The sequence below is a fragment of the Streptopelia decaocto genome (genome assembly GCF_964273445.1).
Source record: "Streptopelia decaocto genome assembly, chromosome: 21".
In the NCBI taxonomy this organism is placed as follows: Eukaryota; Metazoa; Chordata; class Aves; order Columbiformes; family Columbidae; genus Streptopelia; species Streptopelia decaocto.
The window spans coordinates 5484113-5512032 of record NC_138676.1 but is presented as its reverse complement, the minus strand read 5'-3'; the positions used below and the strand labels follow the sequence as shown (position 1 = coordinate 5512032).

Here is a 27920-nt window from a genome sequence, read left to right as displayed (position 1 = left end):
TTGATAAGACTTTAATTTTTAGTTATTTTTTATCTTTTAGTTCCTTTTATCTTATTTTATTTCATTTTATCTATCTTACTTTACCTTATTTTATTTTCTTATTTTGTCTGTCTTACTTTATATTATCTTATTTTGCCTCTTACTTTACCTTATTTTATCTTATTTCGTCTATCTTACTTTACTTGATATTATTTTATCTTCTTTTGTCTATCTTACTTTATCTTATTTTATTTTACCTTATTGTGTCTCTTACTTTGTCTTATTTTATTTTCTCTTATTTTGTCTCTTACTTCATCTTATTTTATTTTCTCATATTTTGTCTATCTTACTTTATCTTATTTGGTCTTATTTCATCCATCTTACTTTATCTTATTTCATTTTATCTTACTTCGTCTATCTTACTTTACCTAATATTATTTTATCTTCTTTTGTCTATCTTACTTTATCTTATTTTATTTTATCTTCTTTTGTCTCTTACTTTGTCTTATTTTATTTTATCTTATTGTGTCTCTTTATCTTATTTTATCTTATTTTGTCTATCTCACTTCATTTTATTTTATTTTCTCTATTTTGTCTATCTTACTTCATCTTATTTTATTTTCTCTATTTTGTCTATCTTACTTCATCTTATTTTATTTTCTCTATTTTGTCTATCTTATATTATCTTGTTTTATTTTATCTTGTTTTACCATATTTATCTTATTTTATTTTACCACATTTATCTTATTTTAGCTTATTTTATTTATCTTATTTCATTTTACCTCACCTTATTTTACTTTAAATCTTTCAGCCTCTTTCAGCCCAATGAGCCTAAAAAACCCAGATTAACCAAAACACACGACGCCCTTGGAGCTCCAGCTCATTCCCGCAACAAACCACCGGGGAACCGCTCCAAATTCCACCTCTCGCCGACGGCACCGACGCCCGTCGGGTCCCACTGATACTTTTTGGTGGGTTTAAGTTAGATTAAATTAAATTAAATTAAAGTTTCAATGAATGGAGTGTGGGGATGTCTCACCGTGGGGCTCCCCAGTGTGGCAGCACGGCCGCTCCGCCGGCTCCTCCCCGGCGGCCACGCACATGGTGACGGTGACGCGGTGGCCCAGGGGCTCCAGCTCCACGTCCTGGCGACACGGTGTAACCAGGGGGACGAGCGGCAGCGCCGCGGGGCCGAAAGCGCCGTTGGTTTTGGTGAAACACCTGCGGAGGGGACGGAAAAGAGCGCCCGGGTTAGGCCGAGATGCTTCTTCCCATTGCTCGCCTCGAAAAAATCATTCTAGCAACACTCAGACACCTCGCCAAATATATTTGTCATTAGTTTTTATATTAATCCCAACATAAATAATAGGATCAAGCGGCTTTTTAATCCCAAACTATTCAAAACACTCTCGGTTACTCCCCATGTCAACGACTCGACGACCAGGCCCGTTTCACCACCAAGGCAGCCCCAAAAACCACGTTTTTGCTGATGAAAAATAGATCTTGAGTTCAAACCAGCAAATTAAATCACCTTGGAAAAGAAACGCCAAGTTTAATCAAAGCAAATTAGGAAAATATAGAAAATATAGAAAAAATATAGAAAATCTTATCAATATAAGATAAGGTGGGATTGCGGCCTGTAAGATTTCACGGCCCTGCCAGGCCATGAAAATGAAGTTAAACTGCTGGTTTAATTATTACAGACAAGTTATTTAAGCTTTAAAGACAAAGGAGCTGAAGAGACACTTGAAAAGTGGGTTTAGACACTGATATAGATACAAATATGAGCACTAAGGGTGGTTTTTTGCTGCCAAATTTCAATAAATTTGGGGTAAAATGGACTTTGACATCACCAGCAACAGGTTATCGGCCACTGGATTAGTCCTAAACTCACACAGAATTTAAAACCGGGAGATATTAAGTTTGGAAATCACAGTAAGATCCTGCCTAAAGTAGCAAAAAGCACTATTATTCCATTAATTGGAATTTAAAAGGTCATAAAAACATCGCTCTGGGGGGACTCGTCCTCCACACTTGGAGCCCCGGTTGATATTTTCACCTGAAAACCACGATTATTATCGCCAGGACTTTAAAATAACAACCAAAAAATCCACAATGAAACCTTCTCGAGGAGGAAATTTCCCCTTTCTCCTCCTATTTTGTCTTTATGCCTCCAAAAAATCATTATTCTGAGTAGGAAAATACCACAGAAGCCACCGAAGAAGCCACATGAAACACATCTGGCCTTCAAACGAACCCGGTTATTAGTTTGCATTTCTTTCCACGGAGGTTTTTGACTGCGCTCGCTTATTATTAAAAATAAAGTAAAATCTTGGAGGAACCCACTATTGAACCCATTTGTTTGTGTATTTCTGAGGAAAATAAAGTGAATTTGCGAAGAGATTTGTAAAAACGCCGATTCCTCCGCAACCATGAGGTAGTTGGGAAATTTTAGTGCAAAAACACCAAAAAATGAACGAAAAAATGTAAAATAATCAGTTTTCGGTCCTAATGTATAATAAGAAGTGCAAACCACACTCGACTTTGTCCGCGTTTCAGCAGCTCCTCCCTCTGGCAAAGCTCCACAAGGGCATAAACTGCTAATTTAAACCAAGAAAACCAGATTTCACCGCCATCATAATAAAACCCGCTCCGAGGTGGCTGTTGCTCAAAACAGATGGTTATTTAATAGACCTAATTTTTTAGGATTTATTTGCACGCAGTCGCAATTCGAGCGACTGCTAAATTCAGTCCAAATGAGGAATCATTCCAGGTGGAAATTGGCTCGTTTAGGGTGATTGGCGGAGAGAATCGCCTGGGTTTAGCCCCAGAATTGTGATAATTCGGGTGCATCTCTCACTTTCTGTGTTTTTTTACTGACTTATCACTGTTTATTTTATATTTGTTTTATATTATAGAAATGACATCAGACAAAAAGCAAATTTGAGCGATTTTCCTTGAGTTCCACATGGGGAGTAAAGCAGCGGAGACAAGTTGTGACGTCAATGAGGCATTTGGCGCAAGAACTGCTAATGAAGGTGGTTCATTAATGTGCAGCGGTGGGTCAAGACGTTTTGTAAACGACACGGGAGCTGTGAAGATGAGGAGCAGCCGTCGGAAGGTGACAACGACCAGCTGGGAGCATCATCGATGCTGATCCTCTTCCAACCACACGAGGAGTTGCCCAAGAACTCAGCGTTGACCGGAACCCAACGTTGACCACAACTCAACATTGACCAGAACTCAATGTTGAACACAACTCAACATTGACCAGAACTCAACGTTGACCACAACTCAACGTTGACCAGAACTCAACGTTGACCACAACTCAACGTTGACCAGAACTCAGCGTTGACCACAACTCAACGTTGACCAGAACTCAACGTTGACCACAACTCAACGTTGACCGGAACTCAATGTTGACCAGAACCCAACGTTGACGAGAACTCAACATTGACCAGAACTCAACTTCGATCAGAATTCAACACTGATAGCAACTCAACGCTGACCAGAACTCAACACTGACCAGAACTCAACATCAACCACAACTCAACGTCAACCAGAACTCAACACTGACCATAACTCAACATCAACCACAACTCAGCACTGACCACAACTCAACTTTGACCAGACTCAACATTGACCACAACTCAACATCGACCACAACTCAATGTCAACCCAAACCCAGCGTCGACGGTTGTAGAGTTGTTTGGCATTTGAAGCCAACTGGGAAGGTGAAAAAGCTCCATAAGTGACCAAAAAAAATCAAAGAAATGGCTGTTTTGAAGTGTCATGTTCTCTTCTTCTACGCAACAACAACAAACCATTTTTCAATTGGACTGTGATGTGTGATGAAGTAGGCATTTTATACAACTGGTGGCGATCAGCTCAGTGGTTGGACCAAGAACCTCCAAAGTGCTTCCCAAAGTCAAATTTGCACCAAAAAAAGGTCACGGTCACAACCGACGCTTCCAAAGTGGAACAAATTGGAGAATATTCACCAGATTCACCTGAGCTCTCACCAACCAACGGCCGCTTCTTCAAGCATCTCGACAATGTTTGGCAGGGAAAACACTTCCACAACCAGCCGGATGCAGAAAACGCTTTCCGAGAGTTCGGATTTTTATGATAGAGGAATAAACAAACATTTCTCGCTGATTGGAACAGTTCCTATTTTGATTAATCAAGATGTGCTTGACCTGAGTTGTAACAGTTTAAAACTGTCCAAAACTGCGATGACTTTTGCACCAAGCTACGAGGTTAAGCAAAAATGGGGGAAATTAATCTGGCCTCAAATTCCAAACCCCCCAGACCTTCCTCCTCCTCCTCCTCGTTTCTGTCCCCTCTCCCATGTCCCCCGTCTATTCCCTCGGTGCCGGGAGGGGACGGGAACGGTCCCGGCCACACGGTTCTGCTGCCAAACGGAGGTTAATTATCCCGCTGGGGTGAGGCAGCTGTTAAGGCACAACTTGTTTCCCTCTTGAGTCATCAAATATAGAAAAAGGACGTGAAAATTCAAAGTTCAGGCCCTGCTGATGGCCCATCAGGGAGGGATGGTAGATTTGAAGAGGACAGAACTTTCTTAAGACAAAAAAAAGAACAATTAAAAACGAAACGGCGCTTAAAACGGGAAAACAAGCTCTTAATTACAGCGTAAAGCATCCCATCTCAATCACACCATCACACGTGTATTTATATGAATAGGAGGAAGGATTTAAGGCCCGTTCTAAGTTGTATTTTAAAAAGTAAAACGGTAAAACCAGAGCGAACGTGTTTTCTGCCATCACAACAGCTTCGCTTCAACTCGGCTTCTCCAGATGTGCAGCTCGGGGCAGCTGCTGATTTTAATAAGGCTGAAAATTCAAAGTCCGGTTGAAACAATCCAGAATTTACCGGGCTGAGCCGTCCAGCACGTCTGACTTTCAGTCCTATTTTTAGCCATTCAAGTAACCAGAGATTTAGTGGGCAGCCTGGAAGGATATTCTTTAAAACGTGAAAAATAACCTAATAAAAATCCAGACTCTCAGCTACGATGTCGAAGACGGGTTATTTTCCCGTATTTTATACAAAAAGGCTTTTTCTCATGCAAAAAACAATGACGTGATGACAACGGCTGGTCAAACTGCTCCTGAAAAACCTCAAATCCCACGTTTTAATGGCAAATAGGTTGCGAATGCAAAGCTGGTTCTTAAGAGAACGGCAGGAAATGTAAAATTCAGAAGCCAAATTAAATCCGATTTGACAAACTCCACACGGAATGGTTTTGTTATCTCGAAACCGAGGAAAATAAGGTTTAAAAAAGGAAAACCCAGCGCTCAACCTGCATCAGAGTTGAGCAAAATGAGCTTGAGGGGGTTAATAAGTGGTTTTATTCCATCCCAAGGACAATCGGAGATGGTCACGCCGGGTTGAAAGCGGTTTTACCTCACCTGTTATTGTTGCGGCAATTCCGGCAGTTGACGCACTCGGTGGGGTCGGCCTGTGGCACCGCTGTGTACATCCCGCCGCCCTGCAGCGTGATTAATTAAAAGAATATATAAATTAATTGTTATTTGAGCATATTAGAGCCTCTTGGAAGCGACTAAGCGGCGTTTCTTGCATACGGTTCAGCTCAAACTAGCACCTCACATCCTTTTAGCTTCATTTTTAAACCAATCACCTTATCAATCTGCAGATCCGCGGCAACACTGAGCCATTATCCGAAGCCGCGCGGAGGGTTTTTCGCGTCAAGAGAAAAGTAAATAACCCCAACCCGACAAGCATGCGGTAATTTCCCTGGTCTGTTCTCAGCTTAAATCCGCCCAGGTTTAATTTAACAACCACGCTGTAAATATGTTTATTTTTAACGCCGATGACAGACGTGAAAGCAAAGCGCCGCTCGTTAGCAAGCGGGGAGACGGAGCCTTAAATTCGCGTCGCTGATGTCACAACGTCAAGTCATCCCGCTGGCCGGTAATTACTCCGATTAGGTCGAGTTTACTTGGCGACGTTGATTTTCTTTAATATTGTGAGACGGTTCGTATTTGTACAGATGGGGTGAGCACTCAGCCAGCAGCGACTCGGGGCGAGAGGGATTTGGCCGTGTTGGTTTTGGCCGAACCGCTCGTTAGGAACGAGTCCGAACGCCCAGATTAACACATACCTCATTGTTAACGAGCGGGCGGGTGAGGAGGCCGGAGCCACTCGCAAAAACGGGGCGGAGTGGAGCCAGTTTGGGGCTAAACCACCTGATTTTTGAGATTTCAGCAGTAGGCCACTTCTAACAACCCCTATTTTCGCAAAAACGAGGTTTATCCTTTAGTTTTTGCGGCGATTTGGAGCGCTGAGGAAATGCCCAATTAGCCTTGATTGCCAGTTGCTCTCCTCCTAACTCAGCCCAATCGATGAAACAATTAAGCCAGTCCTAAAGAGGAGGAGAACGTCCTGCTCCTGGATGAGATTTTTGACTCTAAATTTCTAAAATATGGCAGAAAAACTCCACGCGGTTGATTATTGGTGGTGCCGCACATCCCGTCTCGCTCTGAGACCACGTCCCTAATTCCTTATTTTCCCCAAAAAATGAAAAAATAAGAAGGATAAAACACAGATTCAAGTCTCTAAGCTTTCTCACGGGTGAGATTTTCAGCGCTGCAAAAATCCTCCTATCCCAAGAGCTCCAACTCTTGGAGGGTTTTACTCACCAGGAGGTTGGACAGGGCCAAAACAACTTAATTTGAGCCTCGGTTGCTCTTGAAAACAACCGAAAACCCATCATTTCTTGCTACACGAGCAGAGCAAAGACAAAATAAGGTGAAGAAGCAACTCGTCTGGACTCAAAGCTGGAATCATCTCAAGTGGCGACTACTGTGCAAGCGCTAATTTGTTGTTCAATAAAAGGAAGCGCTTGTGTCCAATTACACAAACAATAGGCCCATTTTTTGTTTGCCCTGGGTTATTCAGACTTTGGAGCTTTTTTTCTCTCAGTTTTCCTGGGCAACGTTCACAGTTTTGAGTGAGTTTGCGTCAGTTTGAACGCGAGCCATCTGTTTCCAGAGACAATAATGAAATCATTCTTCTCTCTTGGAAACGGGACGCGTTTCAGCAAATGAAGTTCTTTTTCCACAGTGTACAGAGGCTTGAATTAAGTTTGTAATTTTATGTTGTATTTCCAAACAAAAAAATGAGCCTCGGTCACAAGCAAGGGACTGAAAAGTATTTAAAAAGTAAAATATCGTGTTATTACGTCGCTGCGTTTTGAGATGTACAGGGCGTTTCATTTTATGGAAGCTCCCGCTCCCTTCGTGCTCGGCCATAATTAATAACGTTGCCTCGAGTTCCAGATCTGAAACAGGTGGGGGAAAAGCGGGCGAGCCATAAAGCTGCAGAATAAGCAGCTCTAATTAAATCTCTTTAACGGGAAGACTGAGAAAGCCCAGATGTACGCGCGGCTTTCTCAGCGCTTTCCCAGAGCCAGTGGAATTCTTGCCGTCACCCGATCCCCTCAAATGAAAACCGTGACGCTCGCATCGCCAATCTCAGCCCAGATGCTTCCTCCGGGATAAGTAATTTAGCGCAACTGGCTGTTATCAACGGGAGAGTGTTTCCCCCCGCCCGAATTAAGCCCGGTTCTACAAGGCCTGGCTCAACGCCAAGCTTCAGGCTGAGCTTTCCGGCCGGGCTTACATTGAGGAGGCGATGGGGATGCCGAGACAGGGAGTCGCTGTGCCCGGGGTACAACCCGGCTCCGTTGGTCGCCCCGTTGACGCCGTTAGCGACCTGGCGATGGACGTGGGGGCAGCCGCTGCCGTTGGCGACGAAGGTGCCGCGGGCGCTGCCGTTGCTGCGGGTGGCGCCGGGTAAAGCCGCGTATTCCATCATCTGCCCGTTGATATCGGCCCCTTGGTAGAGGTAACCGGGAGGGTCGTATTCTGCAAAAAACGTGAGTGAGAAGTGAAACGAGCGTCTCGAAACAGATTTATTTTCTCCTTTTGCAGTTTTTGTCAATTAATTTTAGTATCTAAGCGCTTGGTATGCAAGTGGAGAGATGGAAAAGAGCAATGTTGGTCTGAAAGGACTCGGCTCATGAAGAGTGTTCAATTAATAAAACCAGCCCATTCGTATCACCAAGACAACCTCTGCTATGAGTTATTATTATTAATACTTCCAGAAAATACCTCCAGGCCTCTTGAAGACAACTTGTGAGAAGTTTTATTTCTCTTTGCCATTTGAAAATAACCATGGGCTGCAGAAGGCGCAAAGCTGCGAGTGCTTTTTCTTTCCGGATACACCCAAGAAAGAGAAATTTAGGGTTTAAGCCTTCGCTTTTAACAAGTATTTATAATTACTCATGAATTTTGAGATGCAACAAGGAGAAACTTGCGCGGGCGCTTGGAGTTCAAGCCTCTAAATATTGGCTTGTAACAGGAAAGCACTTCCCGTTCATAAAATATTAACGTTACTGATTTGATTCTGATATTAAGTTTGTCATGGAAGGAAAGGCGAACTCACTGTGCAGGGCGTTCTGCTGCCGGTTCTTCCAGAGGCACATGGCGATGAAGATGATGAGGATGAGGACCATGCCACCCAGGACGCAGCCCACGATCAGGTACAAGGTGTCGCCACCGCGGCCGGAGCTGCTGGCCGGGCCGGCGCCGCCGACGCGCTCGGGGGGACCCGGGGGGGTGCTCAGGTCCCTCGTTGGGTATTCGGATGCTCCGGGAGTGCGTTTCACTGGGCGGGATCAAAAACAAGTGCAGGTACGGTTGTTAAATGCATATCTTTTATTATGAAAAGAATTAGCGCTGCGCTGGACACCTCTTCAAGTCAGCAAGGTTCCAAGTTAATATTAAAAACTGATAGTATAAAAACTATCGGGTAATAACAGTTTGCCTTGGCAAAAGGTGATTTGCCAGCTCGCTGAGGTCACTCAGAATGATGTAAAACTGCGCTCCCGACTCAAAAACACCTGAGTTTTTCCACTTCTGAGGTCGGGCAGAACCACAATGTGCATTTTTCTCAGCCGGCGGTCGCCAGACGAGCTGGTTTGGTGTGATGTGAACCCTGCTCACCCCCTTTTCAAACCAGAAGAGTTTGAAAACACGATGCCAGTTTAACCCTGGGATTAAACTGATTCTTTTTTTCAGCTTGAATTCCTTGCGTTTGACACTAAAAACGTAAAAAGACACTAAAAACCTTAAAAAACCTTTTTGTTTTGGACACTAAAAATGTAAAAAGGCCGAAGAAGAGGTGCCTGGGTTGGAATGAAGCTGCTCGGGGGGAGCGAGATCTGCGCGTACACAACTGTCACGGAGCCCCCGAGACACAAAGCAGACGCGCAGAGCGGGGCGGGCGGCCCAAGGGGCTGGCGGGGCAGGGGAAATGGGGGAAAAGGGAAAATGGACGGAAAAAAGAAGGAAAAAGAGAAGAGAGAAAAGGAAGAAAAAAGAATAACAAAGGAAAAAGGAGAAAGGAAAAAGGAAAAAAGAGGGAAAGGGGAAGAAAGGAAAAAAAGGAAAAAAGGGCAAAAAAGGAAAAAGGGGGAAGGGGGAAAAGGAAAAAGGAAAAAAGAAAAAAGGAAGAAAAAGGAAAACAGGAAAAAGGAAAAAAAGGGTGAAAAAGAAAAAAGGGGGAAGGGAGAAAAAGAAAAAAGGAAGAAGGAAAAAAGGGGAAAAGGGAAAAAGAAAAAAGAGGAAAAAGGAAGGGAAGGGGGAAGGGGGAAGGGGGAAGGGGGAAGGGGGAAGGGGGAAAGGGAAGGGAAGGGAAGGGAAGGGAAGGGAAGGGAAGGGAAGGGAAGGGAAGGGAAGGGAAGGGAAGGGAAGGGAAGGGAAGGGAAGGGAAGGGAAGGGAAGGGAAGGGAAGGGAAGGGAAGGGAAGGGAAGGGAAGGGAAGGGAAGGGAAGGGAAGGGAAGGGAAGGGAAGGGAGAAAAAGAAAGAAAGAAAGAAAGAAAGAAAGAAAGAAAGAAAGAAAGAAAGAAAGAAAGAAAGAAAGAAAGAAAGAAAGAAAGAAAGAAAGAAAGAAAGAAAGAAAGAAAGAAAGAAAGAAAGAAAGAAAGAAAGAAAGAAAGAAAGAAAGAAAGAAAGAAAGAAAGAAAGAAAGAAAGAAAGAGAAAGGAAAGGAAAGGAAAGGAAAGGAAAGGAAAGGAAAGGAAAGGAAAGGAAAGGAAAGGAAAGGAAAGGAAAGGAAAGGAAAGGAAAGGAAAGGAAAGTCGAAAAAGAAAAATGGGGGAAAGGGGGAAAAGGCAAAAATGGAAAAAAGGAACAAAAAAGGGACAATAAAGGGAAAAAGGAAAAAATAAAAAAAAGGAAAAAAATAAGAATAAAGCAAAAAAGGAAAAAAGGAGAAAAAAACAAAAACGGAAAAAAGAAGAAAAATAGAAATTAAAAAAAAATATATAAAATACAAAGGGAAGAAAAAGAAACAAACCCCCAAAGCTGCCCCTGACTAACAATATTCTCCCCCAGGGCAGGAAAGGCGCGGAGCTTTGCCCAGAGCCGCTCTGGCTCTGCTGTGTCCTGTCCCACCCAAACCAACCCCGACAGACCCCAAAATTCCACCCGAGGAGCCAAAATTCCCGATTTTGCGCCCAAACCTTTGGTTTCACAGATCATGACATTGCTGTACTCGCTCTCGCCGCCCTCGTTGTAACATTGCATCTTGATGTCGTACGACGTCTCCGGCTGCAGGTGGTTGATCAAGTGCCATTGTTTGGTACCTATGAAGCAAAACAATATCAAATTAAAAATTTAAATTGCAACTGAAATTAAAATTGAAATAAAAATTAAAGTGGAAATTAAAATTGAGAGAGAGGTGCCTGAGGGCTGGAGGAAAGCAAATGTCACTGCAGTCTGCAAAAAGGGCAAGAAGGAGGATCCAGGTGACTGTAGACCAGTCAGCCTCACCTCCGTCCCTGGGAAACTGATGGAACGACTTCTCCTTGGTGCCATCTCAAGGCATATCAGGGATAAGAGGGTCACTAGGGGCAGTCAACATGGCTTCACCAAGGGGAAGTCGTGCTTGACCAACCTCATTGACTTTGATGAGAACATAACAAGATGGATGGATGATGGCAGAGCGGTGGACGTGATCCACCTTGACTTGAGTGAGGCATTTGACACAGTCTGCACAGCATCCTCACAGCTGAACTGAGGGAGTGCGGGCTGGATGAGCGGGGAGTGAGGTGACTGCGAACTGGCTGAAGGGAAGAAGCCAGAGAGTCGTGGTCAATGGGCAGAGTCAGTTGATCCTGTATCCAGTGCAGAGCCTCAGGGGGCAGTGCTGGGGCCGCTGTTATTCAATATATTCATCAGTGATTTGGACGAGGGAATAGAGTGACTGTCAGCAAGTTTGCTGGTGACACCAAGCTGGGAGGAGTGGCTGACACTGGAAGCTGTGCTGCCATCAGAGACCTGGACAGGCTGGAGAGCTGGGCGGGGAAACATTTAATGAAATAGATCAAGGGCAAGTGTAGAGTCTTGAATCTGGGCAGGAACAACCCCAGGTTCCAGTATAAGGTGGGGAATGACCTATTAGAGAGCAGCATAGGGGAAAGGGAGCTGGGGGTCCTGGGGACAGCAGGGTGACCATGAGCCAGCACTGGGCCCTTGTGGCCAGGAAGCCAATGGGACCTGGGGTGGGTTAGAAGGGGGTGGTCAGTAGGTCAGAGAGGTTCTCCTGCCCCTCTGCTCTGCCCTGGGGAGACCACACCTGGAATCTTGTGTCCAGTTGTGGCCCCTCAGTTCCAGCAGGACAGGGAACTGCTGCAGAGAGTCCAGCGCAGCCACCAAGATGCTGCAGGGAGTGGAGCATCTCCCGTGTGAGGAAAGGCTGAGGGAGCTGGGGCTCTGGAGCTGGACAAGAGGAGACTGAGGGGGGACTCATTCCTGGGGATCAATATGTAAAGGGGGAGTGTCAGGAGGATGGAGCCAGGCTCTTCTGGGTGACAACCAGGGACAGGACAAGGGGCAATGGGTGCAAACTGGAACACAGGAGGTTCCACTGAAAGAGGAGAAGCAACTTGTTGGGGTGAGGGTGGCAGAGCCTGGCCCAGGCTGCCCAGGGGGGTTGTGGAGTCTCCTTCTCTGCAGACATTCCAACCCGCCTGGACACCTTCCTGTGTAACCTCATCTGGGTGTTCCTGCTCCATGGGGGGATTGCACTGGATGAGCTTTCCAGGGCCCTTCCAACCCCTCACACTCTGGGATACTGTGATTCTGTGTGACCCAATTTGCCCGTTTTTCACAGGAAAGATCCATCTGGGCCGCAAAGAGTTGAAGGTGCGAGTCAAGAAATGTCAAATGAAGTGATTTTTCCAGGCCTGGCTCCCGGCCAGGGGTTCGTTCCAGCTCCCGGAGCCCCGAGCACTGGGCTATAAATCACTTTCCCTTTTTACTTTCACTGCCCTGTGACACATTTTAATAAACAGTTTAATTAACTGTTTGAGGGCTCGTGATCCCCTGGGGAAAATCCACCTCGGAGTGTTGGAGCTGTTGCCCAGAGACCCAGAGAGACGCTGCTCTGGGCAGGGGGAGAACAAAGGGAAGGAAAAGAAAGGAAAATGGAAAGGAGGAGCCACCTGAGTGAAGCAGTTTTGCTTTTTTGTCTTTAAATAAATGGCTTTTTGCCCCTAGCGGCATTTCTGAGAGCAAGAAATGCAAGTGTTTTGCAGTTTTGAGTGCCTGGAAAGGCAAAATTGAACAGGAAAAGCCAGGACTTGGTATCACGACGTGTTTTCCACGACTCGCATCGTGGCCAAAAAATTAAATAAGAATTAAAAAATCAAGCAGAAATGAGCTGATTTGGGTATTTAATAGCGTTAAAGCATCAAAATATTGTGCGGGGTATTGTCTGGTGGGGGAAAAATATTCAAAATAAAGGGTCGCTCCTCTGGTAAGTGAAATAAATGAGGGGGGAAAACTAATTAACGTCATCGGGACGGGATGAGATCAGCGTGTTTGCTCAGGAAAATGTTTTTAAAAGGGTTTTTTCCACTTCTAGACTAATCGAGACATTATCTAATAAGTTCTTCCAGGAAAATTATGACCTAATGTGCGCAGGGAAAACACAAATAATTTGATTAAAAGGCCAAACGAAGCGCAAATGTGGCAATGAGGTGGGTGTGGGGAGAGAATTCCACACCTGGCTTAAACAAATTGAGGGAATAAGCTTAAAAAACAACTAATTATGACGATGGGGGGTAACCCAAGTGGGTTTAGGTCACATTAAATCTTATTTATGCTGCTCTTTCCCCGACGAGTTTAAGCAAACCCAGTTTAAAGAGATCGATGTGAAGGATTTGGAACAAGGCGCGGATTTAAAACCGGTTTTAGCTCTTAAGTTTCCGCCTAGAGGAGGCTCCGGATGGAAGGAACAAGCTCAAGTGTGGGCAGAACTTGACGTTACATTGCCAAAATACATTGTCATGGCTTAGTCTTAGTTTAGATGTGGCCTAAACCCAGCCGAGGCAGCTAGGTGAGGTTTTGTTAAGCCCTACCTTCCACGACGTCCCTCTTGTAGTCACTGTCGTTGTCGCTGTCTGTGGGCCGGTAATAAATATAGAATCCTTGGATGGGGGTATTGTTGTTGCTGGATGTGATATACTGCAAGAAAATTGGGAATTAGAGCCCAAAAATTGGAATTAATTGAGTCCTGCTGAGCCGTTTGCACTAAATATTGCCCTGAAATACGGATTTTGGTGCAAGGGGATTTAATTCATCATGAATTAAAAAAAAGAGGGTGACACAGGGACAAAAGCCCAAGCTGGGGGCAACACTTTGCTTCCCAAACCGTTAATTCGGGTTTGACCACGAATGGCCGGAAAATCTGCAGGATTTATGGGAAAGTTAAGAGCGGTTTTAGTTCAGAAAGAGTTAAGGTCGCTCTCAACCTCAGCTCAGGGATATTTGAGTTGAAGTTATGCGGCCTCCCGAGGAACCAGAGGTTATTTGGAGTTTATTATCCTTAACGAGCGAGCCGAGCAAACGAACGCCGGGAACTCGGCGCGTTAAACCCTCCAAAATATACCGGGGGGTTGGATTTCAAAACAAGAGCGAAGAATTTCTGCGGGTTTGGAGATTTTAAAGCGCTTGTTTAGAGAAGACGGAATAACGGGGGAGAGAAAAATGTTTCCACTTCAACGCGCGGGTTTTAAGCCCAGCCTAAATGGGAATCGCGGGAAACGGACTCAAACGGCCGCACAAACCGGGGGGTTTGGTCTGAGTTAAGCCTGAGCACGGGTCTAAATTTTGAGACGCCGGCACCCACCGTCCATTTCAACATGATCTGCGTGTCGCTGACGGCCTCGGTGTAGGCGATGTGCGGCCCGGCCACGGGGCGGCTGGAGAAGCGGCCGGTGAAGCCGGCGACTTGGTAGGGCCGGGACGCGGCGCTGCGGGGGCTCTCGCCCAAATTGTTGACGGCGATGACGCGGAAGCGGTACATTTCTCCTGAAAAAGGCCGAAAAAATCTAAATGAAGAGTTTGGAGCAAAAGGAGCGCTAGGAAAGGTGAAACGGATTAGAAACGGTGAGCGCGGACACGGGGAAAATGAAAAAATCAGGGCAATTCACTCCAGAAAAATCCAAACGCGGAGATGGAAACGGCTGCACCGGCTCCGGAAATCCTTAAATTGCAAAATCACATTTCAAGGAACGCTCGTTGCCGTCTGTCCCCGACATCTCAGGGCTGGACAGCAGGAAAAACCAGGAGAGATGTTTTCCCATTAATATATTTTGTTCTTATTGCATTTGGAGTGCTTAAAAATTAATAATAGGAATAGTACATGACCCTCCTGAGCGCAGGAATGAGTGTTAAATTCTCTTAGTGGTTTGTTGGTTGGGGTTTTTTTTGGTTGGTTTTGGGTTTATTTGGCGAGGATTTTTTGGTTTTGTTTGGTTTTTCTACTTGGAAAGCCAGAAATCAACTTGAATTTATGTAACGAGCTCCGATTCCACAAAAATAACCCCCAAATCAAACCAAACCCAGGATAATCGAAGCAGAAGCGAAAGCAAAACCAAAGGAGAATTGAAATGGAAACAACCAAAGCGGAATTGCAAGCGTAACAACCAAAGTGTCACGGTCTCTGTTCAAAGACACCAACGATGAGACGAGGTGAAAAAGAATTTGTGGGTTTTTTTAATACCTGGCTCCAAATTTCGAACCTCCACGGAAAGTTTGGCGGGTGAAATGTTCTCGGCCGCCACGAGCCAGTCACTGCTCCGGCCTAAGCGCTTAAACTCGACTTTAAAGGCGGTGATGGGGGAACCGCCGTTGGCGCGAGGGATCCAGGTGACGTAGACGGACGATTCCGAGGCGGCCGAGACGGTGGGACGGTCGGGGGCTTCGGGGACTGCAACGAGAAATTCCCTCAAAAACAGGGTTCGAGGCAACAAAAAGTTTGATTTTAATTGGATTTTTCCATCGTGACTGATTAAATTAGATTTTGTGTGTTAATAAGGAGGGTCTTAAACCCTCCCGGAATGATTCGTTGTCTAGAAAAGGTGCTTGAAGAGCAGAAAATAAAGGAATTATTTATTAATTGATTGCTTTATCAATATAATAATCACGAAAGATACGGGGTTGTGCTGCCCCTACATGGGAAGAGAAATTCTAAGGGCAAAGTGTGGTTGTTGTTTTGAAAAATGTGGTTATTGTTATGCAAAATTTGAAATGCCCCCAAGGTGACATAACCCGGCACTAACGAGCAAGAGGAGAACGCGGTGCTAACGAAGCGAAGGAGCAATGGGTACTTACTGAACTCGCTGGGTTACAGAGAGCAGCGGAAAAGAGAGAAAAAGGTGTTAGTAAAGCTGCCAAAACACCATTTTGCCAACCGTCCAGCTTCGCTAAACGAGCTTATTCTCGTTAACGCCAAAGAAGACCCAGAGGAAGAAGGGGAAACCAAAGCATTTAGCAAAAAAGCAATGGCAATTTTAAATATCAACATGAAAAATCGTATTGATTTTGAGAGTGTCCTTGGAAAGCTGAGATTTTTGTGAGATCAGGAGGTGAATTTGGTAGATTTAGCCAAACCTCGAGCTGTGAGAAACACAAATTAAATTGGATTTATGTCCATTTGCAACAGAATTTTGGTTTTTTGCACCTACCCCCGCTGTGCCGGGACGGGTCCGGGAGGACGACGCCGAAGTTATTTGTCCCTTCGTGGACGACAGGATGTTTGGGGACACCGGCTGGTGGAGACGGAGCCTGAGTGTTCTTCGAGGATGAGGTTCTTTCTAAGAAGAATTTGATGCATGGTACGTCAGGTCAGGGTTTGTGAAAGGACCAAGAAGCTGGAGAAGGTTTGTGATGGGACCAAGAATCTGGAGAAGGCTTGGGGTGGTGGGACAAAAGATCTGGACAAGGTTTGTGGTGGGACAGAAGAGCTAGAGAAGGTTTGGGGTGGTGGGATGGGGTGGGATGGAGGAGAAGATGGTGGGACAGAAGATCTGGAGGTCTATGGTGAGACCACAGATCTGGAGAAGGTTTGGGGTGCTGGGACCAAAGATCTGGAGAAGGTTTGTGGTGGGACCAAGGATCTGGAGAACGTTTGGGGTAGTGGGATGGAGAAGATGGTGGGATGGAAGATCTGGAGGTTTGTGGTGAGACCAAAGATCTAGAGAAGGTTTGTGGTGGAACCAAGGATCTGGAGAAGGTTTGAGGTGGTGGGACCAAAGATCTGGAGAAGGTTTAGGGTGGTGGGATGGAGGAAAACATGATGGGACACAGAACCACAGAATGTCAGGGATTGGAAGGGACCTCTAGAGTGATGCCCTACTGATGCAAGCCCAGCTACAGCCCCATCCCCCTTCGAGTCTAGTTTAAAGCTCTCCAAATGAGCCCTGCTAGTTCCTGTCCCAGCATCCTTTTGCCCCTGCGAGATAAACCTTTCCCACGTACCACTGTTAGGACTGGTGTCTTGTAAAACCAACCATTATCAAAGAACCCAAAGCCCTGCCTGTAGGACCAGTCCTGTAGCCAATTGTTTAGAGACTCAATTTTTCTATTCCAGAAGATCTGGAGGAGGTTTGTGATGGTGGGATGGAGGAGAAGATGGTGGGACGGAAGATCTGGAGAAGGTTTGTGGTGGAACTAAAGATCTGCAGAAGCTTTGTGACAGGACTAAGAATCTGGAGAAGGTTTGTGGCGGGACCAAGGATCTGGAGAAGGTTTGGGGTGAGACTAAAGATCTGGAGAAGGTTTGGGGTGGTGGGATGGAGGAGAAGATGGTGGGACAGAAGATCCTGAGAAGGTTTGTGATGGTGAGACAGAAGATCTGGAGAAGGTTTGTGATGGTGGGATGGAGGAGAAGATGGTGGGATGGAAGATCTGGGGAAGGTTTGGGGTGGTGAGATGAAGGAGAAGATGGTGGGACCAAAAGTTTGTGATAGGATCAAGAATCTGGAGAAGGTTTGTGGCAGGACCAAGGATCCGGAGAAGGTTTGGGGTGAAACTAAAGATCTGGAGAAGGTTTGGGGTGGTGGGATGGAGGGGAAGATGGTGGGATAGAAGATCTGGAGAAGGTTTGGAGTGGAACCAAAGACCTGAAGAAGGTTTGGGGTGGAACTACAGATCTGGAGAAGCTTTGGGGTAGAACTACAGATCTGGAGAACCTTTGGGGTGACTTAGCAGACAACACAGGGTTGATGGAATTGAAATAAACATCCCCAGGGAAGCAGAGGCCCCGGGGAACATCGTTTTGCACCCACCTTTGCTGGTGCGGAAGGTCAGCATGGCCGGCTGGCCCTCGCCCGCCGCGCTCCGTGCCACCATCAGCACCTCATAGAGGCTGGAGGGCTCCAGCTCGTTAAGGCGCAGCTCGTTCTCGCTGCCGGGCACGCGCACCGTGTGCCACGTCCCCGCTGCGCTGCCGCCGTCGTCCAGCTGTGCCGCGCGGGGACAGAGAGCTCAACGTCAGCGGCCAAAGGAGTAAAAACCAGCCTAAAACCCGGCCTAAAACCCAGCCTAACCCTCGAATCCCTCATCGCCTTCGCACACCGGCAACAGGTACTCAGCAAAATTCCATATATTTTCCTATAATTTGTGCTTCTGCCACAAATCAGCACTTTTGCAATGACCTTCCCAAAGGAAAAGACGAAGATTCTACCAAAAATAAACGACTAAACAACATAAGACTTTAAGACAACAGGGACGGGAGATGTAAACGCTGCGGATTATCCAAGGTTATGGTTTTGTGAAGCGCCCACAAAAAATCCCAATTCAAAAATGGAAGCGTTGCCTCCAGGTTAAGCCAAGATCAGGATGGCGAGGATTAAAAAAGAAGTTTCTGGAAAATAAACCAAACAGCTTTGCCGCTTTCACTGGGAAGAACTGAGCATGGGCGTCACTTGGCGCTGATTTTAATTACAATATCGCGTGATTTTTGCTTCGGAAATTTTAGCTTAGTTTGTATTATCTAATTTTGGTTTAATAGAGTGTCTTTGGGACGCAAAGGCGCAAATTCTGACAGTTAGGCTGAGCCTAAGCTTCCCTTCAGATCTTAAGTGTTCGCACCAGATCCAGCGTCACTCATGCAAATATATTTTTAACGTTGCTGAAGTTGCGGCCCCGGAGCTCAAACCCCCATTGAATAAGTGAAATAACCCCCTGAATTAATCTCATTTCAAACTAGATATTAACAGATACTATTAGGTAATAGAACAGGCTGCCTGTGACAACTCAACTGAGCTGTGGTCACACGGTTCAACTATTTTCTAATTCTCCAGCCTGACGCCACGTGGTTTTTAATATAAATTCCTTGTGAAATGGGGAAAAACGGGAGAAACGTTACCTTACGGTATTTGACAAAATAAGCGTTGACGGGCGAACCCCCGTCCCGGCCCGAGCGCCAGACCAGGGTGTAGGTGTCGGGTTTTGGGGTCTGCGGGGGGCTGAGGATGATGGGGGCGTCGGGGGGAGCGGCGGCACTCGCGGCTTTTTCCGTCGCGGCCAAAGGGGATTCGGTTGGGGCCGAGCTCCAAGAAGCCGTTTCAGCAGCAAAATTGCGCCGGGTGAGGTCGGCAGGAGGAGTTTCTTCAGTTTCCGCAGCAGTTTCTGGAGGGATTGGAAAGGGAAGACGTTGGTTACGGCTTCAAACATCCGCTTGCGCGGCGCGGAGGGGAAAATAAAGAGTTTTAAAGTGTCATTTCCAGGCAAGATGCATTTTTTGCCGAGCAAAACAGGTTTTCTCTTATTATTTTTTAGCGTGGTTTGGGGATTTGTTTTCCGCAAAGAGATAAAACACGACGCACAGACACGGTTTGACTTGTATCTCAACTAAATCAAGCAGCAGCAACACACGTTCAAATAAAAAGTATAAGATATACGGCTATAATTTGACAGAAAGGGAGAAATTTTAAGTTAAGTGCTGTTGTACTTTTCACCAAGAGCACATTCCCCTCCTGCAGTTTCGGCTGGAATTTCAATCGACTCGATGATTTTGTCGTGGAATTTATGCCGAAAATCTGGTTTTGTGGACAATAAGCTTCTAGAAATCCCGCTCCGGCCTCCTATTTATTATGCTTGCTATGAAAAATCAAAAATAATATCTATAAAGCGAGAAATTTGGGAAGCGTCGCCAGATGTTCGGAGCCCTCGTGCCTCTTTAATATTTTTCCCAGGTCTGTGGAGGTTTCTGTTCCGCGCCGGGGGCTGGAGGGGAAGGGAATGAAGGGAACTCGGTTTGCAAAGCAAACAAAATTCCTCGGGCATGTAAAGCCGAGGCGGATTCCTCCAAACCTCCATTAAAATACCAGCAGCAAGTGCGGCCGCTATTTTTGGCCGCTTTTTAAACCAGAAAAGCCGAAGAGGCAAATTCTCTTGATTTGCTCCCAGCGAGGATCCCTTGTTTGTTTATCCCGATTTATTTTGTATTTGTAGAGGGAAGGAGGTGGGGACGCCGTCCCCAAAACCAGCTGGAATTTGCTTAAAACACCTGAAAAACCCTTTGTGGGTGGGGGGAATGATGGACTTTGGCGCCCAAATTAATTGTGGTTGAGGCTGGTGACAGCGGAGCCGGCGCGGTGACGGCTGCGCCGGGTGGTCGTCAACACTTGGAAAGGCGTTTAGGTTTTGGTTTTGCTGTTGGAAAAACAATGTGCATGAAGCAACTGGGATCTAAGCGCTTTTCGATGCGAAGTTTCTGGCGTAATTGCTGCCCAGGGCGGGCGTATCTCTGCTGCTGTGTCATTATGTGACTTTTTTTGGCTCTTTTAGTGCCCAGAATCCTGCCTCTGAGAGCAGAAAAGGACTAAATATCCCAAATTTGGGCGTTAAAATAACTTTTATTTGTGGATAAATGAAGCCACGCGTGCCTGGAAAGTCTAAAATCAGCCTTCTCAGCCACCTACCTGCACTAAATATTCATTTTTCTCATGTTTTACACCAACCTACCTGCTCCTCACACATCCTCAAGTGTATTTTATTCCTTCGCTTCCATTAGATGAAGCGATTTTTGGAGAATTAACCCCGCGTTTCGTAACTTTGTGCAACAACTGACTAAAAAGGCCTTAACATAAGCGTCGCGGGTCCCGAATCCTCAGGTTGTCGTTTGCCATTTTGGTGGTTTCTCGCTATGAAATGCCCTGCCCGCTTTTAAGACCACGCGATGAATCACATTGTGGAACAGATCCAGCAGAAAGAGGGAAAAAATATCTATATATTCAGCCAAATAAGCTCTTGTATTGTGCTCTTGCATTAGGAACGATCTGCCGGGGCTGAGAGTGGCTTAAGGTGATTTTATTATTAAAGAAACGCAGCTTAATGCACTTTGGAAGCATAAATTTTTAATTAAAATATCAAAATGTCAGAGCGTTTCTTTCCGCAGCATTTGAAACTCCCAAAATCACCCAGAAACCACTCAGGGATTTTATATCCATCCCCAACACCGTAATCACTGGTACGACACGTTAGAAAGCGATCAAATTAAGACGTGAAACATTAAAATTGAACTTAGCGCTGCAAAATTCTGAGTTAGAGCAGCTGGAATTTGGGACGATATTTAGTTTTGTGTTTCCCACCGACAAGGTCCAACAAGAACTTAGTTTAACCCTCCGTGAATCACTTTCTTGCGGTTTCATTCTTTAACCTTTAAGCACCTTTTTCAATCAGTTACGTGGTTTCTGAGCTCTAAACCGGTGCTAGAAAAGAACCTTAAACACGGGGCCGCATCTTGACCGTAAATCCAGCTGGATTTACTACAGCAAGATGAGAAATTGAAGTGGCTTCACGTAACTCAACATCTTGTGAAGTGAACTCCCGATTCGTTTCTCCCGCATCACCTAATTTGTGTTAATTATTCTATTTTGAGGCGTTTCTCACCGAAATCGGGAAGGGGGGACAGTGTGACTGCAGAGACGGTAACTGGTTCAGAGCCTTTGCCTAGGGGGAAAAAGAGAAAAATAGAATTAATATGATGCTTAATGCCAAAAGGAGTCGATACAACTTAAAAAGTGACACAGGAGCTTCTACTACACACAACATGGGGAGGACAGGAACAGCGAAGGTCTCGCCAATGTCAAAAATCAAGTTATTTGGGTATTAGAAAGTGTTTTAGACTGAAAAATGATCAAAAAGACTCTTGGTCTAATACAGGGGAAGCGCAAATTAACCCCAAATATGATGATTGGTTTAGAAACTTGAGGATATGGAGCAGGAATCGTTATTTGTTGGTCAATATGGCTAAAAAGACCAGTTTGTCCAGCACAACTGGAGCCTGATTCTATTGCAGAATAAATTGTGTCCAATTTAATCATAAGCAGATTTAATCGCAGCTGGTAATCAAGGTTTTAATTACCCCAGAGGTACCTGCACCTCTGAAAATTCAACTGCGAGCACCTGCATTGTAAGATTTGCTACAAATAGGGGTCAGAAGCAAATCAAGAGATAATTTAGGAGCAAAAACAGGATATTCTTGAAGTATAAAGGCTTAATTTGAGATTTGAGGGCTGCAAGTGCAAAGAGTGGTCAGAAGGAAATAGATACACAATCTAGGGGAAAAAGCCAGAATAAAGGTTGAAATAGAAATGCTTAATTAGAGATTTGAGGGCTATGAGTGCAAACAGGGCTCAGAAGGAAACAGATACATAATCTAGGGGAAAAACCAGAATATTGTTGAAGTAACAAGGCTCAATGAGAGTTCTGAGGGCTCCTACCCGGCCGGACACGGAGTCTCCCTGTGGAGAGCGCGGAGCCGAGCGCGTTGGTGGCCACGCACTGGTAGACGCCGGCATCGGCCGCGGTGACGCCGCGCAGGCGCAGGTGGGTCCCGGCCGGGAGGTGCCGCGGGGACGGTGGCAGCGGAGCCGCGTCGCGGAACCAGGAGATGGTTGGGGTGGGCGTCCCATTGGCCTCGCACCAGAAATGCGCCGTCGCGCCGACCGCCACCACTTCGTCCTTTAATCCCCTGGAGATGGAGGGAGGTTCTGAAAGGGAAATAATTTTATATAAATGATGTCGATATCAGAGGTAAGTCCTGGAAAAGATGCTGCGAACCGTTACACAAATTATCGCATACGACACACTAAGTCCTTCTAGTTCTGCACAGCTTAAAGTAGTTTCTTCCACACATTTAGGGGTCTCTCCCTTTTATTACACTAATATTGCAAATAAAACACCCGTATTTTCAAATATAACCCCTGTAACAAGAGGAATCCTGTAACAAGGGGTGTATTATGTCAACAACCTGTTTTCTGAGTTACTTTAATGTACACGTTTCAAAAATCCAACCGAAACCTCAAAGGACAGGAAAATCTGCTAGAAAAGAGAGATGAGGAGCTTGCAGCCACACAAAAGAGGCCAAATATATTTATTTAGCTTTTGGTTTTTTGTCCTCGTCCAAACATCCCACTTCTCCTTGCCAGCTTTTTGCTTATATACACCCTCAAAAGAGAAATATCTGACGTCTGGCACATTACCGACACCGTATCCCACATATACTTGGCGCTTCACAGAAAAATAAATAGTTTGGTTCTTCCCTTGGAGTTTATTATCCTTTAGTGTTTGATTATTTCAGGAAGGCCTTGGAGAGATAAATAGCGATGGGTTTTAACTTGGGAGAGACAATGAGCTGCGGTCTTTATTCCTTATTTTAACATGAGAAAGAACGTTGGGTTATTTGCAACCAGCCGCCAAAACCAGCGAGTGAACAAGCAAAATTTTGGACATTAAAATGGTTCTTTTTGTTTCTTACTGAGTACGGTGAGCGAATAATTGACGTATTTCACTTCGGCTCCGTCTCCCACCACGCACGAGTAGTTCCCGGTGTCGGCCGCCTCCAGTTTGTCGGTGCTGAGGTGCGAGTGGCGCAGGTGCCAGCGGCCGTCGCTCGGCGCGGTGCGGCCGTCCCGGAGCCAGCGCGGCGCCGGCGCCGACCGCCCGGCCACCACGCACTCCAGCGTCACCGCGCTGTGCCGCGGCAGCGCCAGGGCCTGCGGGGCCAGCGGGTGTAGGATGCGGAAAGCACGTGACGGAGAGGTGCCTAATAAAGAAATGAATAGATTTAATAGATTTAAATGATCGCTCGAGCCCCCCCAGGCAAACCAACAGCAGTTTGGTTCAGGCTCCAGAGGAGGGAAAGGCCTGAGCTGTAGCCAAGAGCTCCTGTTAGGAAACCAGAAAGGTGCAGAACAGCACCTGAACCCCAATAACTTGTGGGTTCAGGGAGCCTCGTGCAGACTTTTCCCTCTCTATGCAACTTTGCTACATTTTATTCTATAAATATATATTTTAAAAGTATATATATGTACAAATACGTCTATATATATATGTATTAATACCTATATATCTATAAATATATATATAACTATATATATAAATATGACAGCCTGGATGAGCCACTTTGAGCTCTCCCTGCTAAATAACCAGCTGTACAGCGATGGTTTTATCAGTGGATGAGCCCAGTTTAAGTTTAATATTAATCATTTAGCTTAAGTAGATGCACACTAATGAGTTATTTAGAGACACAAGGTTGCGTGATTTTTAATATACTCTGCTTCGTGTTACTTGGCAAACTGGACTTGCTAAAATGTTAAGTTGTAAAGTTCTGCTTGTATTTACCAAACTACACAATTGCAAGATAAGGCTTATTTTGCACTTTGCAAAATATTTATTCAGACAAAACAGCACCTGCAAGGTTACAGACAATAAACAATGTCTAGAGCTGAACAAAACAAAGGCCCACATGGAATCGGAGAAGAAGATCCTGAAATTCCGCCCCTAAATCAGTTTTTAGTATTTGCAACATCCCTTTTTCCAGGGGTAATTGCTCTGTACTCTCGGGATTCGCGAAGCAGCCACAACAAGGGGAAATAAGAATTAAAGGTGCAAATGACACAGGACAGACATTACATAGAGACCAGCGGATATTTCACCCAATACACCCAAGCTAAAAAATCTTCAGGATGTTATTTATTCAGTTCGAAATGTGTTAATTTTGGACACTCACGTGTGACGATGAGCTTTTGTCCGGCGAGTTCTGTTCGGAGATCACCGGTCACCGGGTTGTACGCGGCACATTTGTAGGATCCTTCGTCTTCTAAAGACACGTTCAAAATCTGCAGGTTTCCAGATGGGAGAATTAGGTACTTGTCTAAACAAGAGGGGAAGGAAACAAGAAAAATATATTTAGCTTCAAGAAATGGCTTACTTCTCAAATTTCATTGGAATCATTTGTCAGCTGTATCAACGCATTCCATACGTGGGCTCACAAAGAACCGGCGCTGTCACGCAGAGTATTTTAATTCGCAAAGGCGGGTTTAGGTAAAAGCTTTCGTTGGTCGTTCATATTACTGACCAGGGACGTAAAACTTCTCACCTGTTGATTTTTCGAGCCATTTTCCCCGTATTTGGAAGCGAACCTGCGCCTTGGGGTGACTTTCGGGCACGTCGCAGCCGATCAGCGCCGTCCCACCTTCCTCTGCCGCCACCACCGGCTTTGCCACCGGAGCAAAATCCGCCAGACCTGCAAGTGATGAAAGGTTCAGAGCAGCCTTGGGAAAGGGGGTTGAATGGTGATTGAACCGCTTGTTTAACAATAAATAGGATTTCTGTTTAAAACGTCGGTGAAATTGTCTTTCCGCTGAGGGCAGCGGCGCTACAAAAAACCTCAAAAAGGAGGAAAAAACTGTGAAAATGGCTCTTGGTGTTTAAAGTATCTTGAAATGGTGAAGTTTTTCTAGGGTAGCCACCCGGAGAGGGTCTTGCTATGGGTCAGTAATTTAGCAAAACACTCGCTTCTCGTCGCTTTTAAGAAAGTCTCTTCCCGGAGGGATTCTCGACATGGTCCATAGAGGAGAAGCCGGTGAGAAATCACTTAAATCCTGCTCGACAATGACGCAATTCAGCCAAAACATGCTCGCGATGGAAGATTATTAATATATGGGAGGAATATTATTAATATATCAGAGGAATGATACCAATATATTCACATTCTCGGCACTGCGGTGCCTTTTCCGCGGGGAAAACGTCGCCCGTTCCCTTCTAAAGTCCCCAAAGATCAAATAATTTATAGACAAAAAGGCTGATTAGAAGAACCAGGAAGAACGGAAATTGCACCTAAAAGGACAGAAGATTGTCCCCACTAAATAATTATTTACAGATATATATTATTATAATTATTTATAATGGTTTGAAGGGACTTTTGAGGACTCTAACCCAACTTTGGGCTCAAAATGAGGTTATTGCCCACGCTAAAATCCATCAGTTGTGGTTTTGTCCAGTTGAATTTTGAATAATGCCCAAGGATGGAGCCGCACAAGCTCTGCGGGGGATTTGTGTCAAGGATGCATCACCCGATAGGCCTCAGGAATAAAAAAGATTGGTAAAAACGTGTAATTTCATATACCGGCTGAGGGAAAACACCATTGAAATGAGGAGTTGAAGACAAATGACGCAAAGCAGTTAAGGTGGATAAAATGAGCGAGGGATATAATATCTTGATTTCAGTAAAGCATTTGACACAGTCTCCACAGCATCCTCACAGCTGAACTGAGGGAGTGCGGGCTGGATGAGCGGGGAGTGAGGTGACTGCGAACTGGCTGAAGGGAAGAAGCCAGAGAGTCGTGGGCAATGGGCAGAGTCAGTTGATCCTGTATCCAGTGCAGAGCCTCAGGGGGCAGTGCTGGGGCCGCTGTTATTCAATATATTCATCAGTGATTTGGACGAGGGAACAGAGTGACTGTCAGCAAGTTTGCTGGTGACACCAAGCTGGGAGGAGTGGGTGACACTGGAAGCTGTGCTGCCATCAGAGACCTGGACAGGCTGGAGAGCTGGGCGGGGAAACATTTAATGAAATAGAACAAGGGCAAGTGTAGAGTCTTGAATCTGGGCAGGAACAACCCCAGGTTCAGTGTAATTTGGGGAATGACCTATTAGAGAGCAGCGTAGGGGAAAGGGACCTGGGGGTCCTGGGGACAGCAGGGTGACCATGAGCCAGCACTGGGCCCTTGTGGCCAGGAAGCCAATGGGACCTGGGGTGGGTTAGAAGGGGGTGGTCAGTAGGTCAGAGAGGTTCTCCTGCCCCTCTGCTCTGCCCTGGGGAGACCACACCTGGAATCTTGTGTCCAGTTGTGGCCCCTCAGTTCCAGCAGGACAGGGAACTGCTGGAGAGAGTCCAGTGCAGCCACCAAGATGCTGAAGGGAGTGGAGCATCTCCCGTGTGAGGAAAGGCTGAGGGAGCTGGGGCTCTGGAGCTGGGGAAGAGGAGACTGAGGGGTGGCTCATTCATGGGGATCAACATTCAATATCAACTTTCAAACCCGCCTGGACACCTTCCTGTGTAACCTCATCTGGTTGTTCCTGCTCCGGCGGGGCGACTGGACTGGATGATCTTCCAAGGCCCCTTCCAACCCCTCACATTCTGGGATTCTGTGCAAAATGAACTTACTGGCCATGGAAACGATGGCGGGGCTGCTGAGGACGGCACCGGCACTGGTGTTGGCCACGCACTGGTAGCGGCCGGCGGTGCTGGGGCCGAGGGAGCGGATGGTCAGGGACCCTCCCTGGGTCTCCACGGCCGCGTTGGCCACGCGCTGCCCGTTGAACAGCCAACCCAGGCGGGACGCGGCGGGTTCGGCGGCGCAGCGCAGCCGCACGGGCTCACCGCGCTTCCCCACGGCGGAGAGCGGCTCCAGAATGAAGCGGGGGGTCAGGTCTGAAAGGGAAAAAATACAAAAAAGATACATATATTCACTTATTAAATACCATTTTGCAGTAACTCATGTCATAAGCTTAACGACGCATTGACTTGTTGACTATAATCTGTTTCATTAACATTCCCAACACTGCTGTTCACATCAGAAAGTTAAATATTCCTAAAAAAAACGCTATTCATCTCAAAATAAAGTGTCCCTAAACTCTATTTTGCTCATGATACACAAGCCGGTGTCGCCTTTTCAGAACTCGCAACAAATTTCTGCGAACGCCGGGGAAAACTTGGAGACACAACTCTGAACCCGCAGCAATTAAATTCAATATATAGGATGGGCGAGATACATCCCCAGGCTTCAAGTCTGCAGAATTAATAAAAAATAGCAGAATTAAAAAAAAAAAAGCTTGATAAACAGCAACACTTCTTGTTAAATCCAAATACATGGACTTTATCAGGGTGAGAGTGACGAATCGGGCGCCCATTATCTTTAAGATGAGCAGAAACAGGAAAAGCCGCTAATAAATAAAAGGTTCAGCTGCGCAAAACTGGGTTATGAGATTCCCTTTATTTGCCAGATGAAAATTCCTTCTTGTCGGGAGGGAATTTTTTGCCCGTCCCGGCCAGTGAAATGCTGGGAATTATTTCCATTTGTCGTCTACGTGAGTCTTTGCTGAAAATTTTGTACAAAGGGAGCGAGGAGTTCACACCGGTAACTCCTATTTGCTTAGAAACAGGGGAGAAAAAAATCAAATTAAATTAAAAATGGACAGGGGAAAATAATCTCTAGTTTGTTGAGGAATTCCAAAAAGTCATATTAAGTGAA

At 45.7% G+C, this 27920-nt stretch overlaps 1 protein-coding gene across 3 annotated transcripts in view; it reads right to left on the bottom strand.

The window, feature by feature from the left end:
* Positions 1–27920, bottom strand: part of CDON (cell adhesion associated, oncogene regulated) — a 44854-nt gene that overhangs the window by 1584 nt on the left and 15350 nt on the right. For 2 of the 3 annotated variants that reach the window (XM_082070252.1, XM_082070253.1), the window contains exons 3-19: positions 26834–27100; positions 24764–24910; positions 24395–24538; positions 23141–23428; positions 22104–22373; positions 21271–21330; positions 18743–19005; positions 17661–17835; positions 16059–16187; positions 15095–15301; positions 14219–14400; positions 13449–13554; positions 10548–10670; positions 8467–8688; positions 7642–7886; positions 5409–5488; positions 1019–1200 (exon numbers count right to left, since the gene is read on the bottom strand). In XM_082070252.1, coding sequence (XP_081926378.1) covers positions 1019–1200; positions 5409–5488; positions 7642–7886; positions 8467–8688; positions 10548–10670; positions 13449–13554; positions 14219–14400; positions 15095–15301; positions 16059–16187; positions 17661–17835; positions 18743–19005; positions 21271–21330; positions 22104–22373; positions 23141–23428; positions 24395–24538; positions 24764–24910; positions 26834–27100 — 3090 coding nt within the window. The remainder of the gene's footprint in view (positions 1–1018; positions 1201–5408; positions 5489–7641; positions 7887–8466; positions 8689–10547; positions 10671–13448; positions 13555–14218; positions 14401–15094; positions 15302–16058; positions 16188–17660; positions 17836–18742; positions 19006–21270; positions 21331–22103; positions 22374–23140; positions 23429–24394; positions 24539–24763; positions 24911–26833; positions 27101–27920) is intronic. The other variant, XM_082070254.1, reaches the window with a different exon arrangement.